The sequence below is a fragment of the Ochotona princeps genome, chromosome 3 (genome assembly GCF_030435755.1).
Source record: "Ochotona princeps isolate mOchPri1 chromosome 3, mOchPri1.hap1, whole genome shotgun sequence".
Taxonomy (NCBI): Eukaryota; Metazoa; Chordata; class Mammalia; order Lagomorpha; family Ochotonidae; genus Ochotona; species Ochotona princeps.
The window spans coordinates 103,454,820-103,472,080 of record NC_080834.1 but is presented as its reverse complement, the minus strand read 5'-3'; the positions used below and the strand labels follow the sequence as shown (position 1 = coordinate 103,472,080).

At 47.2% G+C, this 17,261-nt stretch overlaps 1 protein-coding gene across 3 annotated transcripts in view; it reads right to left on the bottom strand.

Annotated features, from left to right (window-relative positions):
- The window catches only part of DCUN1D1 (defective in cullin neddylation 1 domain containing 1), a 40,627-nt gene extending 28,021 nt beyond the window's left edge, over positions 1-12,606 (bottom strand). The window contains exon 1 of one of the 3 annotated variants that reach the window (XM_012928734.2): positions 12,467-12,606. Coding sequence is in view for 1 of the 3 variants with exons in the window: in XM_058662215.1 (XP_058518198.1) it covers positions 6,225-6,227 (3 nt within the window). In the remaining 2 variants the exon portion in view is untranslated. Of the gene's footprint in view, positions 1-5,628; positions 5,786-6,224; positions 6,391-12,466 lie in introns of those variants that run through there. The other 2 variants (XM_058662215.1, XM_058662217.1) reach the window with 2 other exon arrangements.
- Between the last annotated feature and the right edge of the window lie 4,655 nt (positions 12,607-17,261).

Genomic DNA, 17,261 nt, shown 5'->3' with positions numbered 1-17,261 from the left:
GCATCCTGTATCGATGCAGGTTCAAGTCCTGGCTGCTCCAGTTTGCTGGGAAAGCAGTGGCTGATGACCCAAAGCCTTGGCAACCTGCACCCACATGGGAAACCTGTAAGAAACTCCTGGCTCCTGGCTTTAGACCCACCCTACTCCAGCCATTGCAGCCATTTGGGGAGCATACTAGCAGATAGAAGATTTCTCTGTCTCTCCTTCTCTCTTTGTAAATCTTCATTTCCAATAAAAATAAATAAATAAATCTTTAAAAGATATTTTCAAAATTCAAAATGCAAAGGAGCACCCTAGTGATTAGGTACTAAATAAACTCAACAGATGCCAATTTTAGTACCACAGTCTCCCTTGTGCTTTGCACTTTCTTGGGGCAGGCACCAAGGGGTTGTCAAAGGACACACATGAAGTCACCAGGTGAATGTGACAGTCTGCTAGCTATTACAGCACCTTCATGTTCACAAACCAACTGGATGCTATTTTTCACAGCTAAGACTTTCACAACTTGCATACACAAATTTAAAAGGGTGCTGTCTCTCTGATTTTCCATAAGCTTGGCCCAATCTACAAAACCATGTCAAAACAGTGGCTCAGTTCAAATGAGCTCTACTCTTTTAAAACTTACCAGAAAATAAAACAAAACACTAAAACTCACCCACACTGAGTTCATTTTACTTCCAACTGGTTTTTTACAGATTTATTTTTATTTGAAAGGCAGATTTATAGATAAGGAGCGAGGGAGAGGGAATGAGTGAGAGTGAGAATAATTTTCCACCCGCTGGTTCACTTCCCAAATGGCTGGAACAGCCTGAGGTGAGCTAATTCAAAGCCAGGAGCCAAGAGCTTCTTCAGGGCTGCCCACACAGGCACTTGGGGCTCAAGGACTTCAGCTATTCCCCGTCCCACCTCTGCTTTCCCAGGCCATACACAGCGAGCTGGACCATTAGTGGAGCAACATATGGTATGCCAACACAGTAGCCAAATGAAGAGCCTTTTGAACCACCACCCTAGCCACTTACTTCCAACTTTTTTTACACAGTTTCAACAATCTATGCTGAAGGGTTTGTGCTGTCTTAAGTAACTTTAGCAAGGTAAACTAGGGTCAACTAGTTTTTATTGAACATTAGACAGCCATCTTAAACAGAATTTAAAAGTCTATGTGAGGGCCTGGCACCATGGCCTAGCGGCTAAAGTCCTCGCCTTGAACACGCCAGGATCCCATATGGGCCCCGGTTCTAATCCCAGCAGCTCCAATTTCATCCAGCTCCCTGCTTGTGGCCGGGAAAGCAGTCAAGGACGGCCCAGGGCTTTGGGACCCTGAACCCGCGTGGGAGACCTGGAAGAGGTTCCAGGTTCCCAGCTTCGGATCGGCGCAGCACCGGCCGTTGCGGTCACTTGGGGAGTGAATCACTGGACGGAAGATCTTCCTCTCTGTCTCTCCTCCTCTCTGTATATCTGATTTTGTAATGAAAATAAATAAATCTTTTAAAAAAATTTTTTAAAAGTCTACGTGAATAGGCTCGGCGGCGTGGCCTGGTGGCTAAGGTCCTCGCCTTGATCCCATATGGCCGCTGGTTCTGATCCCGGCAGCTCCACTTCCTCTCTGTCTCTCCTCCTCTCAGTGTATCTGACTTTGTAATGAAAATAAAAAATAAAAATCTTTAAAAAAAAAAAAAAAAAAGTCTACGTGAATGCTGCATGATAAAGAAAACTGTAAGTACTGTCTTTAAAAAGTAATTATGGGGCCGGCGGCGTGGCCTAGTGGCTAAAATCCTTGCCTTAAATGTGCTGGGATCCCATGGACGCTGGTTCTAATCCCAGCAGCTCCACTTCCCATCCAGCTCCCTGCTTGTGGCCTGGGAAAGCAGTCGATGACGGCCCAAAGCTTTGGGACCCTGCACCCATGTGGGAGACCTGGAAGAGGTTCCTGGTTCCCAGCTTCGGATCGGCACAGCAACGGCCATTGCGGCTCACTTGCGGAGTGAATCATCGGATGGAAGATCTTCCTCTCTGTCTCTCCTCTCTGTAGATCCGGCATTCCAATAATAATAAATAAATCTTTAAAAAAATAAAAAAATAAAAAGTAATTATGGGGACTGGTGCAAAGCAATATTGGACCACTGCCTGTGACAGTATCCCATGGGAATTGAATGCTGGGTCCCGTCTGGTTGTTTCACTTCTGATCCAGCTTCCTGCTAATGTGCCAGGGAAACTATGGAAGACAGCCCAAAAACCTAGGCCTCTGCCATCCATGTGGGAGACCCCATGGAGTTCCCAGGCTTCTGGCAGCTCCAACCATCATGGGAATTAACAAGCAGCAGAAATCATCCTCTCTTCTCCAGTCTCTTTCTCAAATCTTCATCGTCCCTACTCTAATCAGAGGCCCATATGGACATGCACCCGTCTCAAGTATGTAAGCAATATTAAAAAGAAAATAAATACAAATAAGTAAATCTCCAAAGACAGACAAAACCACTTATCTAGAAGTGAGCATATGGCCTAGTGGTGAAGTCGGCCACGTTCCACATGGAAACAAGGGAGCATGTGGATTCAGTCCCCACCCCAGACCTGATTCCAGCTTCCTGCTGATGCGGACCCTGGGAGGCAGCAGTGGTGACTCCACTCCTGTCAGACCTGGACTAGCTCTCGGCTCCCGACTTTAGCCAGGATGCAGCTCAGCCCAGCCACTGCAGGCATTTCGACACTGAAGCAGTTTGCTATCTCTTGTCTGCCTTTCAAATACATTTTTTAAAATTTCAATTATCTCTAACATCATAGTAAGGACAGAAGATCTAACATCTATCACACCAGTCAGAATTCTTTCATGGCTTCCCATCTCTCCTGTAAACAAAAATGCAATACTCATATAATGCCTACCCATGCCTAACCCCCCCCCTTCAGTTCTCATCTGCTCCAATGCTCTCTCCCCCCGCCCGCCACACGCACGAGTGGTCAGCTACTGCCTCCCACAGGTCTTCTGTCTCACCACATTTCTACATAGCTGATTTCCTCATCTTTTCACATGTTCAAAACCCAACTCAAACCTTTCTGCAACCCCACTTCCACTGTGCCCCAGCATTCTCTATCCCCATCATCCACACTGCTGCTTCTCCCATATCACTTAACGCTTTCTAAGATTATAAAGAAAACTATACACTATGTCTATTATTTTTTTCACCAAAGAAAGAATTTGTTCAGTGTCTGTGAATCTTTCCCGGGTCAAGAACAGTGTCTGACACAAAGGAGATGTTCAGTAGATAACTGTTGGGATGAATTAGGCCCTCCTTTAATTTCCTTCTAGATACACAAAAGAACATGCAACAAGTTCTAAGATAACCTAGAAAAGGCCTGCATTTGTTTGAATATCTAAATTCTGGCATTCCTTGAAAGTTCACATGTTGGGCCCGGCGTGGTGGCCTAGCGGCTAAAGTCCTCGCCTTGAACGCCCTGGGATCCCATATGGGCACCGGTTCTAATCCCGGCAGCTCCACTTCCCATCCAGCTCCCTGCTTGTGGCCTGGGAAAGCAGTCGAGGACAGCCCAAAGCCTTGGAACCCTGCATCCGTCCTGGTTCCCGGCTTCGGATCGGCGCGCACCAGCCGTTGCGGCTCACTTGGGGAGTGAATCATCGGACGGAAGATCTTCCTCTCTGTCTCTCCTCTCTGTATATCTGACTTTGTAATAAAATAAATAAATCTTAAAAAAAAAAAAAAAAAGAAAGTTCACATGTTTGCAAAAGCCTTTAAAACTAGCAATTAACACCATGAATCATCCATTAGTTTTGATTGTCTTTAACATTTTCACTTGTGATACCCGAGACCGCCTCTGTTTGAGTAATGCAACTTAACTGCAAACGCAGCTCCTGACCTCTCCAGAGAGGTCACCTGTGTTAAAACAATTTACACGTGTCACCAACACTAAGACAAACAGAAGACCAGGAGACAATACTCTCAGTTCTGCAACAACCTTACAAACTTGAATCTCAAAACCTCCTTGACCCTCAAGGCAGCCTTTTGTAAAAAGGAAGAACAAATCAGATGAGCTCTGAGGCCACCTGGGGCATACCAAGTTTAATGATGCTCTAAGTCAAAGCAAAAACCCTGTAAGCTAGTCTACACACAGAGAACATAAGTCATCAGAATCAGAGACATGTAGGCTGGGCAGCTGGTTGGGAATCCTGAAACTCAATTCCGTCCCCTCACAAATAAGGAAACAACCCAGAACTGAAGACTTTTGGAAAGATTGGCAAATCAACATCGTCTAGTTTAAGAGTCACTTCTTGGCCTCTGTGTGTGAGGTGTGTTAACTCCATACCCTACAAAACATTTCATATGATCCATCATTAAAGCCTGTCCTAGAATTAACATGAATGCATGCCCTAGAAACAGGCTGACCTGCACACCAAAAAACTGCCATCATCCCAAAACTTCTATCAACAAACAACTGTAAATTTACAATGACAAAACTATGGAATTCTTACGGCCTAACCTCTATGAAGGTCCACAGCCGAGTTTCTTAACTAACATGAGCATACGAAGGCAACTGTGAAGGACAACCGAGTTCCGCTACACAAGGCATGTTCTATTAATGCTCCCGTCACCCCTAGTATTGTCACATGAGTTACGAAAAAATTCCTGAATAATTTAATACTAACCAAAAGGACAGAAGCTTACAAACTCCCAAAGAGAGCTGCCCTGTGAACCACCCAGATCCTGAACACCTGAGGCGGCGACCTGCATTACACGGGACCACGCTGACTGGAGAGAGCAGCACGCCTTCACCAGGGAACTGCATTTCCCAACCTCAAGCTTACCACACTCGCAAAATGCCAAGAGTCTGGAAACTTTCCGAGTAATGCCCATGACTAAATCCTCGAGAAATCAACTGGACTCCCCAGCGGATCTCCCAACCCTGTAACACTGACCTGTGTTTCATAGCAAGGTTTTCTTACCGATTCTAAGTTTTCACAAATGGCCCAGACATCACAAATCTTGAGCATGCGGCAAACTAAACCACGCACCCATACATGACACCCCCCCCCCAATACTTGCCAGATTGAAGTCGGGACTCGGTTAAGCGTTCTGCTAGGAGAACGATCCTCTAAAAACAAAGACACTGGGCACATACATACACCCTCTTCAAAGAGGCCTTTATGTTCCCTGGAGCAAAAGGACAACTCTATCATTTCTGCTATTCATACAGTAACCTGCACGGAATTCAACTCATGCTCAGACTGTATAATGTCCCTGGGAAAAACAAAAGAGTCTCGGACAGTTCAGGTCCATAATCGACCACAGTAAACAAGTTCACTACAAGGGCTTCAAGTTTCGAGGACTTTCTTTCCAAAACAAACTACACGAGGGGACTAACTTGACAAAGTGTTTTTAAAAAATCACAAATGGGCCTTAACTGCCATAATAAAGTAATTAGTTCTCCCACCCACTGCAAATAAAGTGCTCCAAGGATAGCAAGTCTGATTTCCTAATTTTATGAAATGAGAACAGGTTGCACTTCCGTACCCCCTCCCCCCCCACCTCAGCAGCCACCCCATGTTTTCAGCAGAGAGGTAAATATAATCTCCACCAACTGGCCAGCCAAACTCTCATCTTCCAAAAGCAAGGGACGCACCGAGAGGTGATGGAGAAAGGAAAAGGGCTCATACCCCGCCCCAGGCAAAACTGCCCGGGAGACTTGCGGGGTGTTGGAGCAGGGAACGGAGCAGCGAGCGCAGTGCCGGCAAAGTCTCGCCTTCTCCCGGCCGGGCGCAGGGGGAAGCCCCGGTTCCGGAGCAAGGGGGAGCTCCTCACCCGGAACCCCCGGAACCCCCAGTTCCCGGCCAGACACAATGGAGCCGGCGAGGGGAGCCGGGCAGGGCCAAGGCCGTTGCCCCCTCCCCTCCCCCCGGCCCAACGCCTCCCCCTCCCGGGCCGCACCGGGAGAGAGGCAACCGGGGCCGCTCCCTGCGCCCCAAACTCCCCAGGGCTCCCGACTAGGCCCGGCTCCGCTCCGCCTCCTCGGCTCTCGCGTAGCGGCGGCGCCTGGGCGGGAAGGGGCGAAGGAGGAAGGGAGAGGCGGGGAGGAGAGCCCCCGCCCGGGAGCGGGACGGAGGCCGCGGGCCCAGGCTCGGGGCGCCGGGGGCGCCGCGGGGCGCAGGGCAGCCGGGCGGGGGGTGCGCGGCAGCGCCGGGCCCCCAGCCGGCGGGGCGGGCGGCCGCAGTGCCTCACCATGTTGGTGTCCTCCAGGCCTCTCCCCTCCTCCTCCGGCTCCGCAGCGAATGGACGGCGGCGGCGGCGGCGGCTCCTCTCACGGGCTCGCCGGGCTCCTGCTCATGCGCAGTGCGGGGCGGCCCCGGCGCGGCCCGAGGAGGCAGCCCCGGGCCTCGGGGAGGCGGAGGGACGGGGGCGGACGCCGGGCGTCCCGCGCGGGGCTTCCCCGGGGCGCGGGGGTCCCCGGGGGGCCCGGCTCTGGGGAGAGGCGGAGACGCGGGCCCCGAGCGCGCGCGCCATCCGTCCCGCGGACCGGCGCGGCGGGCCGGGGGCGCCGGGGACGCCGGGGACCCCGACCTCCGCTTCCTACGCGGCTCCTTCCGCCGGTGGACGCTGGCCCGTGTCCACGCCGGCTCGGAGGGGACCGGCGGCGGGTACTGACCGGCGCGGCCAGAGCCACCCGAAGGGTTGACTGAGCAAGAGATCCAGCCAACCACTCCTCCCCGTCGCTGCCAAAAAAAGGGAAAGAGTGAAAACACCTCCAAACACCCCCCCCCCACAATGTTCTCTGCTTTCCTCCCGCGCCAACAGCTGGACCCCACGTGGACGTGCCCGGGTTGACCTGAGCCTGGCCCTGTAAGGGCTGCAGTACGCTTTAGGTTGGCACAGGCTCTTTCTGGCCTTCAGTGTCCTCTGGGAGACCAGTGGGGCAGCCCGAGGTTCCCACACAGGGCTGAGGGGACAGGCGCTATATGCAGGCCACAGGTCCACGTGACCTTGTCAGCACCTGCCTGCTTACTGCTTGCTTTAAATGTTCCCCTCAGTTCAGCCTTCGTGGTGTGAGGTTTTAGGAAGTGAGTGGCCACTGGACATGTTTTCCACTAAAGGTTGACATCACAGTAAGTGGACAGTCCAAGCTTGACCTGAGGTGGGAGAGGGCCAGGGACTCAGAGCTGCACACCAACTGGATCGTGTGTGCTGTGAGCCCTGCCACAAGACTTCTGGAGAAAGAGGGTCCCTGCCCTTAAGAAATGCGTTACTGGGCTTGCTGGCTAATGTTGCCCCCTGCAAGTGCCAGAGGCCCATGTGGCTGCTGGTTTGTGTCCTGGCTGCTCTGCTTCCCATATAGTTCCATTTATGGCCTGGGAAACCAGTAGAGAATAGCCCAAAGCTTTGGGACCCACATGGGAGACCCAGAACAGGCTCCTGGCTTTGGACGGGCTCAGCTCCGGCTGTTGTAGCCATTTGAGGGAATAAGCCAGCACATGAAAGAGCTCTCTCTGACACTGCTTCTTAAATCTGCTTTTCCAGTAAAATAAATAAATCTTACAGGGGGTCAGACATCTCCACATTTGAAAGAATTAATAAAACAAACCTCAGACAGCCCCATCCAAGACTGGGTCAAGTGCTTAAGAGCTTCTAAACGACACAGGAACAAGACCAACCCGAGCAGAACTGGTGTGTCACTGCCCTGCCCACAGCAAGGGGCTGAGCTAACCAGATCAGCCCTGGAACTCAGACTCTCAAGTCCTGTGAGAACAACAGGCTTTGCAACTCCTGACAGTGTCCTGACAGTTACGACCCTGGCAGCCTGGTGGCAACTCCCAGGTCTCTGGCTGCCAATCATTTGTCCCTCCTTTCTGCTGACCTTTAAGGGGTTCTCACAAGTATGGCAAGTTTCTGGCTAGACTTGAGACAAGAAGCCCCTCCATAAGGACAGGCTAGACCTGTCTGCTGCTGCCGGTCTGGAACTGGACCACATCCATAAATGTTTTCCAGGAATCCCCTGAGCATTTGGCTGAATTATTAACTAACATCTAGGATGCTCAGTTAGTCACTGTATCTCTTGCGCTTCTCTGCCTCATTGAAGTAACAGCTCATGGGTTTCCTAAGATCTTTTTTCTAATTACCAACTACAAGGACACTTTTTAGTTTCATTTTAATTCTCCATTTGAACACTTCCTCCTTGAACTTCCTATCTCCACTTTCTTCTACATCTCCCCTTTCCTCTGGGATCACTCTCCTTTGTTGATTCTAGTCGCTGTGACTTCTCTTTTTCATACAGTTTTTGAAGATTTATTTATGGATTTATTTGAAAGGCAGAGTTAGAGAGATCCTCCATCCACCAGCCCACTCCCCAAATGCCACAAAGCCAGAGCTGGGCCAGTCCAAAGCCAGCAGCTGGGAGTCCCATCCCTGTCTCCCAGATGGGTGCAGGGACCCAAGCACTTACACCATCCTCAGCTGCCTACCCAGGCACATCAGCAGGGAGCTGGACTGGAAGTGGAGCAGCCAGGAATCAAACTGGCGCCCTTGTGGGATGCCAGCTTCACAAGTGGCGGCTCCATCTGCTTAGCCACAGCACCAGCCCCTCTCTGTCTCTTCACTGCTGGGCTTTCCAGAACTATTCCTGAATAGCTTCCTGTAAACAACTTGTCACATTCCCGCAATGTCAACTACCGCCTCTGTCCCGAGGAATCCTAAATCCTGGCTTCCAGCTCCCAAAAACAGGCCTGAACACAGGCCCACCAAGCTTAACCAAGACTAAAAATCTTATAGCCAAACCTACTTTCCTTCATCTTGTCACCAGATTATCCAAACTAGCAATCCCAGAATCATCTACAACTTTTCAGAGAAAGAGTCTTTCATCTGAATGCTTCACTCCCCAAATGGCCGGGCTAAAGCCAGAAGCCTGGAATTCCATCTGGGTCCCTAAGAGGTGACAGGGGTTCAAGTGCTTGGACCATGCTCTGCTGCTTTCCCAGGCACAGGAACTGGAAGCTGGATGGGTATTAGAGCAGCCAGGACGTGAACAGGCACACATACAGGCTGCCAGCGTCCCACATAGCAGCTTAACCCACTGTGGCACAATACCAGCCCTTTTTATATGTCATCTCTGTTAATCTAATCTGTTCCCAAGACTCATGAATTTTACATCCTAGATAACTTTCAAACCTGCATTCTGCCTTATCCAAGCCTTTCTTGTTTTCTCAGTAGCATCTTAACTAGTCTTCAACCTCTTCTCTTTGCTCAAGGTCCACAGCTGTATTTCTGTAGTGCAAGCTTGAATCTGCTCCTTAAAATTCCCCAGGTCTGTGCTTGCTTGAGCCTCTGGAGCAGGCATTTAAGGTTCTCTCCACGGGCTCTGCATTCCCTTCGCCATTTCCCAGGACCCTCCACACACGTGCATTTCCCTTTTAACTAAACCAAGTATGCCATTCTCCTGCACAGGCCCTAGCTTTGTCTCATCCTTTTATCCCTGGCACTGACAAGGGCTTCTCATGTTCTCACATCATGACGCACACGAACTCACATAATCCTCACTTCAATCCCTGTGCGCTCTTCCTGACTCTAATGCCCATTCTACTGAGGACAAAACTGAGGCTGAGAGATTCAGCAACATGCCTAAAGTTCCATAGCAACGACCTAGTCGGGCTGCAATTGAAACCCAATGGTCTGGGACTGGTGCGATAGCCTAGCGGCTAAAGTCCTCGCCTTGAACATGCCAGGATCCCATATGGGCGCCATTTCTAATCTCGGCAGCCCTGCTTCCTATCCAGCTCCCTGCCTGTGGCCTGGGAAAGCAGTTGAGGACAGCCCAAAACCTTGGGACCCTGCACCTGCGTGGGAGACCTGGAAGAGATTCCTGGCTCCTGGCTTTGGATTGGCTCAGCTCCAGCCGTTGTGGCCACTTGGGGAGTGAATCATCGAATGGAAGATCTTCCTCTCTGTCTCTCCTCTCTGTATATCTGACTTTCCAATAAAAATAATAAATAAATCTAAAAAAAAAAAAGAAAGAAAGAAAGCCAATGGTCTGTCAACAGTCTTCTTTCTCAGTCACCACACTGTGTATCTACTGAGAATGTAGTGATCAACTCACGAGCCATCTCCCAGAGCTTGTCTGCTGACTCACGCTTAGGTTCCAGCATCTGTTTGCCGCTTCTACACTTTGATGACACCTTGTATATACTTCTAGTATACTTGCATCATCTGCCTACATGACCACTTTTTCAGCCAGACAGTGTGAACTACTCCAGGCTAGAGATCAAACTACACATATTTACAGTCTTTTGTGTCTGAACAAGTGCCCACCATAGATGCAATGTGTGTGTAAAATAATAATTTTTGGATAAAAGAAAGGAGATGTCTGATTCTGAAGATCTGTCTCAAGACTGCCTATATTGTCTGTCATAATGAAATTGTCCTCTCTGGCAAGTGTTATGTCATGCCATATGGTCAGATGGCAAATGGAGTAGCAACTGTACCTGTTACTGCATTTCCTAGGTGCAATAACACATGAGAAAAAGTGAATTATTATTTAGTCATCCTTATTCAGACAAATATATTTGTTATGCTTTTCTTGACTTTTTTCTTGATTATTTTATCTCTTCGTTTTAGCTTAAGTAAGTTGATTTCACAATGTTTCCCTATATCCTCCCTTATTATTTTTTCTTAAATTATTATAATAGCATATTTGTTCACTTCATACAAACAAGCCTAACTTTCCAATTTTTATAAGTATCATGACATAGCAAGTAGAGGAAGGAGAAAAAATGAAATTATATATAATAAAAGTAATCTAAAATTAAACTTGGGATTCTGCTAGTCCTCATGAGTTAGGCACTTGCTGCACACATCAGTTAGCTCTCAGTATGCTCATCTCACAGAGAGTTCATTTCTTGTGCTGTCATTGACCTGATTGTTTTTAAAATGGAAAAAGAGAAACAAGGGTAAAGCATAAATTACAATACTTGATTAACAAAAGAATGCTTCGTAAAAAGTACATATTATGATATTACATTTTGTTAAAAGGCTTCAAACATTTGAGTTTTTCAAGTGTAAAATTCATAAAGATTATTTTACAGTAAAAGTTTGAATATAGCAACAAGAAATAAAATGGAAATAACTCATTGAATTTGACTACTCTGTTTCTCCTCTCTCTCTCCAGATGTGCACACCCATATTATACACATACACTCACACATGGCATACATACACACACAACACCACAACCTATACACACTATATACCTAGTGCTATCTAGGCATCAAAATACAGAATATTTGTAGATATGTGATACTTCCAGCTGAAAGACCCAATTAATTCTGTTGCAAGAAAAGCTTAAAAATCATTTTAGGCTGAACAAATAATTGCAGATTTGTTTAAAGTAACATGTAAGACTAAGGACTCCACTCGCCTAGAATCTGTCTGCAGCAGAGAGAAACAGCAGAAGAAATCTGAAAAGACAGATTGCTAACATTTCTGGTAGTTCATCTAGCTAAAATTAAGCCTGTAGGCTAACTATGTATACATAGTGATAGTTCAAAGGCGCTAGTCTGGGAGGTACAGCCTCAACCGTCCTCCCACACTTCACTGGGGTGGACTCAGTTTTGCCCAACATTTACATAAATGTGCCTATCAGATTCAAACTTGCCTATTTATAACTATGTAAGAGTAAATGAGACGGATGCAACTGATTTTGGTTTGAGTAAAAGATAATATTTAGATCCTATCCACCCCGAATTATAACAATTTTTTAAAGGATAAAGCAGGCAAGATTGGGCCTTTAGGTTGGAGGTGAGCCCTAATGTGACCACAAAGACATCAAGCCTGAAAGCTGTAGTCCCAAGTTCACACAGAACTCACCAGTGTGGGGGTTAGAGGCAAAGGCTTTTGAAGATGGTATCCTTTACATTCTGTCCCCTTTCAAGAGGAGTCCCTGGGGCAAGCACTGTGGCTCAGGAGGTTTAGCCGCTGTTCGCAGCACCAGCAGATCACATCATAGCACTGATTTGAGTCCTGGCTGCTAATTTTCCCATCTATCTCCCTGCTCATGTGTCAGGAAAGGCAGAGGAAGATGGCGCAAGTCTTTGGGCCCCTGCTACCCATGTGGAAGACCGTGATGGAGTTCTCGGTTCCTGGTTTAGGCCTGGCCCAGGCTGGATGTTCAAACCATTCCAGGCAGCTGAAGGAGTGAACCAGCCAATGAAAGAGTTCTCTACCTGTATCTAAGTCTCTCCCTCCTTCTGTACCTCTGCCTTTCAGACAAACGAGATCAGTAGATTAAAAAAATAAAGATGAAGAAAATGAAAGAGAAGGAGGAAGAATGGGAGAAGAAGAAGAATGATCCTTAACACAAAGGGATCAGCCTCAGGGCTTGTCCCCAGGAGACTGGGCCTCATCTCATCATCCCCTTTATACAAAAAGCCAACAAAAACATTACTCCCTGGGTTGCCAGCTATAGAGGACAGAGTATTCACCAGAGCCAGTCTGCCACCTCAGGGTACATGTGGATCTGTTGATTTTAGCTGCTCCACACTCATGGTAGAGGATTGCACTTGGGAGTAGCAGCTGAGACTGGAGGGCCAACCAGGGGAAACTACCCAAGACCACCACTGATGATGTCACAAGACCCCCATTGTCCCAGAGTGAGTATCCTGGACTCCCATGCCCGGGTTAGCTTGGTTGCTCTCAGAGGGGTCCATGGCTTAGTCTGGGTTATTTGACACAGATAGTTCTGTTCAGTTGCAAAGGCTGAGTTCATTGTGATTGTAATGGCTGAAACAGTTTCATTGGAAGCTGGCAGGGGAAAAGGGTCCCTGGAATCCTGGGGGTCTGTCCTTGGACACTAATACTGTCTTCACCAAGGCATTTTCCACTGATGATGGTAGAGGGATGCTGGTTTTAATCAACACCTGCTTCCCAGTCTTTTTCTGGTGGACAACACTTAAGACAGGCAATTTCTCTGAGACTTACAAAATCAGAATGTTATACAAAAAGTTATGAAAGCTTTCATTAGATTCCAAGTTTGTTTAATTGTTTCCTGCTAGGCTGTGATGAGCTACCCTCAATGACTGAGAAAACAGGCCCAGGTATGTGGCATAGCAGTTAAGACGCCTGCATCCCATAGTCATTCCCAACTCAGCTCCCGGTTCCGACTTTCCCCACCAGTGCAGATGCTAGGAGGCAGAAGCGACGGCTCAAGTGATTCACTCCTACCAACTTTTATGGGAGACCTGAACTGGCTTCCAAGCCTGGCCCAGCCCCATTTGAGATAGTTTGGGAAGTGAGCAAGAGGATGGGGGAAGAAGGGCTTGCTTGCTTGCTCTTGAGTTTTCCCTTTCCGTTGTTCTGTTTCTGTCACTCTTAAAAGAACAGGAGAGGCCAGAGTCGTCATGTAGCAGATTACGCTGCTGCCTATGAGTGCCGCTGAGAAAACAGCAGAGGAACAGCTAAGTCCTAGCACTTCTGCATACATGTGGGAAACCTAGAAGGAGCTCCTGGCTCCTGGCTTGGACCTGGCCCATCCTTGACCATTGTGTCCACTTGGAGAATGAACTCACAGATAGAAGATTTCAATCACTCTAACTCTGACCTTCAAATAAATAAATAAATTTGTCTTAAAAATCAGGAAAAGTGTAGCTAATAGCATCCATTTATTCATTCATTTACTGTTAAGTATACGAAATGCCCAGGTCAATAATCTTTGAGAAATACAATGAAATCCACATGGGTAGGGTAATTACAAAATTTTTCACCTTCTCATAGTGATGCTTAAATAAATAAATAAAATTTGAAAAGCCGAGTTATAGAGACAGAAGAAGAGGAGAGAGAAATCTTCCATCCTTTGATTCACTCCCCAAGTGGCCATATGGCCTGGCTAGGCCAGGCAAAAGCCAGGAGCCTGGAGCAAGGGTGCCAGGGGTCCTAGCACTTCAGCCATCCTATGTTGCTTTCCCAGGTACATAAGCAAGGAGCTAGATAGGAAGCAGAGCAGCCGGGGCTCAAACTGGCCATGTCACAGGCAGAAGTAATAATACACTTTTTAAAAAGGCTTCATCTGTATATTTTTAGCATTTTATTAAAAATCCAATATATCCAGCATTTCAACATGTATTAAATATAAAGTATTACTGAAATTTTTGCTTTTTTCATAGCAAGTCTTTGAAATTCAAAGTATGGTTTACATATACAATATAATATTAATTTGAATAAGCCACAGTTGAAGTGTTCAGTTGTCACATATGAGAGTGGCTTCCATTTTGGCCAGCCAGACCTAGGCAATGCTGATCTGCAGTGAATTCATAGCAATTGGGAGTAAGTACTCTAACATTCAAGAAATACAATTAAAGTAGACCCTATATAAATACAACCAGTTACAAAAGCAGAAATATTTAGCATTTGGGAAATTAACAGTACAATTGGGAGAAAACTAGGATAAGAGGACAATATAAATTCTTTAAAAAAAAACGTTTTAGGAGAATCAAAATGGTAACATTGGGTGCAGACACATTCAGAGAATCACTAGACTGGATGAAGCACAGCGAGCAGATTACAGGAAAGGATGGAGTCAGGCAGTCAACAGGGAGGTACCTGGAGACTACCTGGACGCAGGCAAGAGGAGGCAACAGTGGAGCAGTGTTCCAGTGAACAGAACACCCACCAGCCACCGGTGAGCTGTGATCCAAACTCCAGCGACAACCAGGGATCCAGCAGAAGCCATGGATCAGCTCTTGGCAGCAGCCAGGTGGGAGCTTGGGTTCACATGGGGAGCTTGGGAGGTGAAGACAGGCTGGGACTGGGCCAAATAGTTTGGCTCAGCAATAAACAGAGGGATCCACCAGCTGCATGGGGCAGATGGAACTCACAGCATGGGGATCGGATGCCAGAGTGGATGTGTTTCTGATTGGTCACGCTGGGCTATCCCATAGGGAGGACAGTACCAGCTTCACGTCCTGCAGGATCCATGTGGTCCCTGGATCTGAAGGCCAACAGTCCCGGTTCTCTGGCAGTACCCTGCCAGGTGCCATCTTGTGTGTCAGGGTACAGAGAGTGCGGAGTTCAGGGAGCAGTCCAGAGTGGGCTCAATTCTAACCAATCACACTTAGCTGAAGCCTATGGAGAAAGGAGCACCAGCCTTGTATCCTGCGGGGTCTGGGAGGTCCTCAACTCTGGTGGCCGGTGACCCCAGACCTGTGTCAGTGCCCCATTGGTTGCCATCTTGCGCCATCTTGGGCTCAGCATCGGGAAGAGCTGTGGTGAACTGTGCGTGAGCTGAATCGGTAGCGCTCAAAGCCCATTTTCACAGGACCAGGCACTGTTAGACTGAAGGAAGGACAACTGAGCTGCGCAAGGGCTAAGCTGGGAACTGACTCACTTCCAGCTTAGAGCACTGCACAGGCTCCTCAGAAAAAAAGAGATCCATGGTGGCACTCTACTGACTCCGTCTGGGGTACTTCAGGTGGCACCCAGACGCAACGACCAGCACGTACAGGCAAGATCAGCACCGCTGACAAACTAGTTATTTGGGACAGCTGGTGTCTTAGGAAGTGTTCAACCAGAACACTGGTTGAACATAAAAATCAACTTGTAGACCTGTACGTAATACATCTTAGAAACATGCACCAAGGAGAAGAATCCTTTGCCAAACAGGATTGCAATGTCATAAAGTAAAAGAAGAGACAGAGGCACAATGAATGTGACTAAAGACTGCCCGGTAAAGGAACAAAAGCCCCTACCACCCTCAGAATTAACTGAGGAAGACATTGAGAAAATGGGGGACAAGAAATTCAGAAAACTCTTTCTTAAACTTCTGACCAACAATGACAAGCACATAATACGGGAGTTCAAAGAATGCAAAGAATATGTCACACAAGAAATGAGTCAAATGAAAGCTGACATTCCAGAAGAATACACTGAAGCAAATTAAAAGTACAGTGGAGAGTCTCCAAAATAGAATGAATGAAGCAGAAGAATGAATCTCAGGACTAGAAGATATTTCCTGTCACCAGGGGAAGCAAACAAAAAGCTGGAAGCAGAGGTAGGCCAAGCTTAAAAAAAAATGTATCTAAGACCTAAAAGAAATGATTAAAAGGCCAACATAAGAATTATGGGGGGGCCAGCATGATAGCCTAGCAGCTTAAGTCCTCACCTTGTATGCACCAGGATCCCATATGGGAACCAGTTCTACTCTTGGCTGCTCCCCGCTTCCCATTCAGCTCCGTGCTTGTGGCCTGGAAAAGCAGTCAAGGATGGCCCAAGGCCTTAGGACCCTGCACCTGTGTGGGAGACCCGAAGGAGGCTCCTGGCTTCAGATCGGCTCAGTTCTGGCTGTTGCAGCCACTTGGGGAGCGAATATGTGGATGGAAGATCGTTCTCTCTGTCCGTCCTCCTCTCTGTATATCTGCCTTTCCAGTAAGGATAAATAGACTAAGAAATGTAGGAGAGGGAGATTTTGGAGGGGAGCAGGGAAATGAGGTTGTCTCTTCGGAGTTGTACCTATCAAATACATAAACACTGTTCTCTTTAAAATTAAAAAAAACACCTTCTGTTTAATAAAAAGAAATTTAAAAAGAAACATCAGATTATAGAAAAAGAAAGGGAGAGAAAGAGTGAAGAAGAGAGAGGAAAGAGAGACTTGCATCTGTTGGTATATTCTGCAAACAGTTGCAACATCTGGGGCTGGGCCAGATTGAAGCCAGGAGCCAGGAGTCTCATGCGGGTCTCCATGGGGGTGTCAGAGACCTAGGCGCTGGTGTCCTTTTCTGCTGCCTCCCAAGAGCATTAGCAGAAAGCTGATCAGAGTAGAACAGCAACAACTCAAACCAGTGTTCATATGGGTCACTCATGTTGCAGCCAGTGGTTTAACCTGCTGTGCCATAGTGCTGGCCCCTTACATGTTTTTTTCAAAGCCTGATTATGTGAAATGTTGTGGAAAGTTTTAACAGAACAATGGAGGAGACAGGAAAGTAAAATAGTAACATGATCAAACTAGCTAAAGTATGGAAAAGTAAAATATAAATATTATATATGAAGTTTAAAGGAAGAATTAAAATCTAGTACTGCTATGGTGGTCATTCTAGTAAATGTAAAAGTAAAATCCATTTAAAAGAAAAAACAGCACAAAGGCAAATATGCAGAATATCCCACTAAAAAGCTAGCAGAAGACTAAATCAAAGAATAATCTATTGCTAAAATGACAGGAAGAAATTGCCACCTATCCATATTAACATTGAATGTAAATGGTTTAAACTCATCAACCAAATGTCATAGATT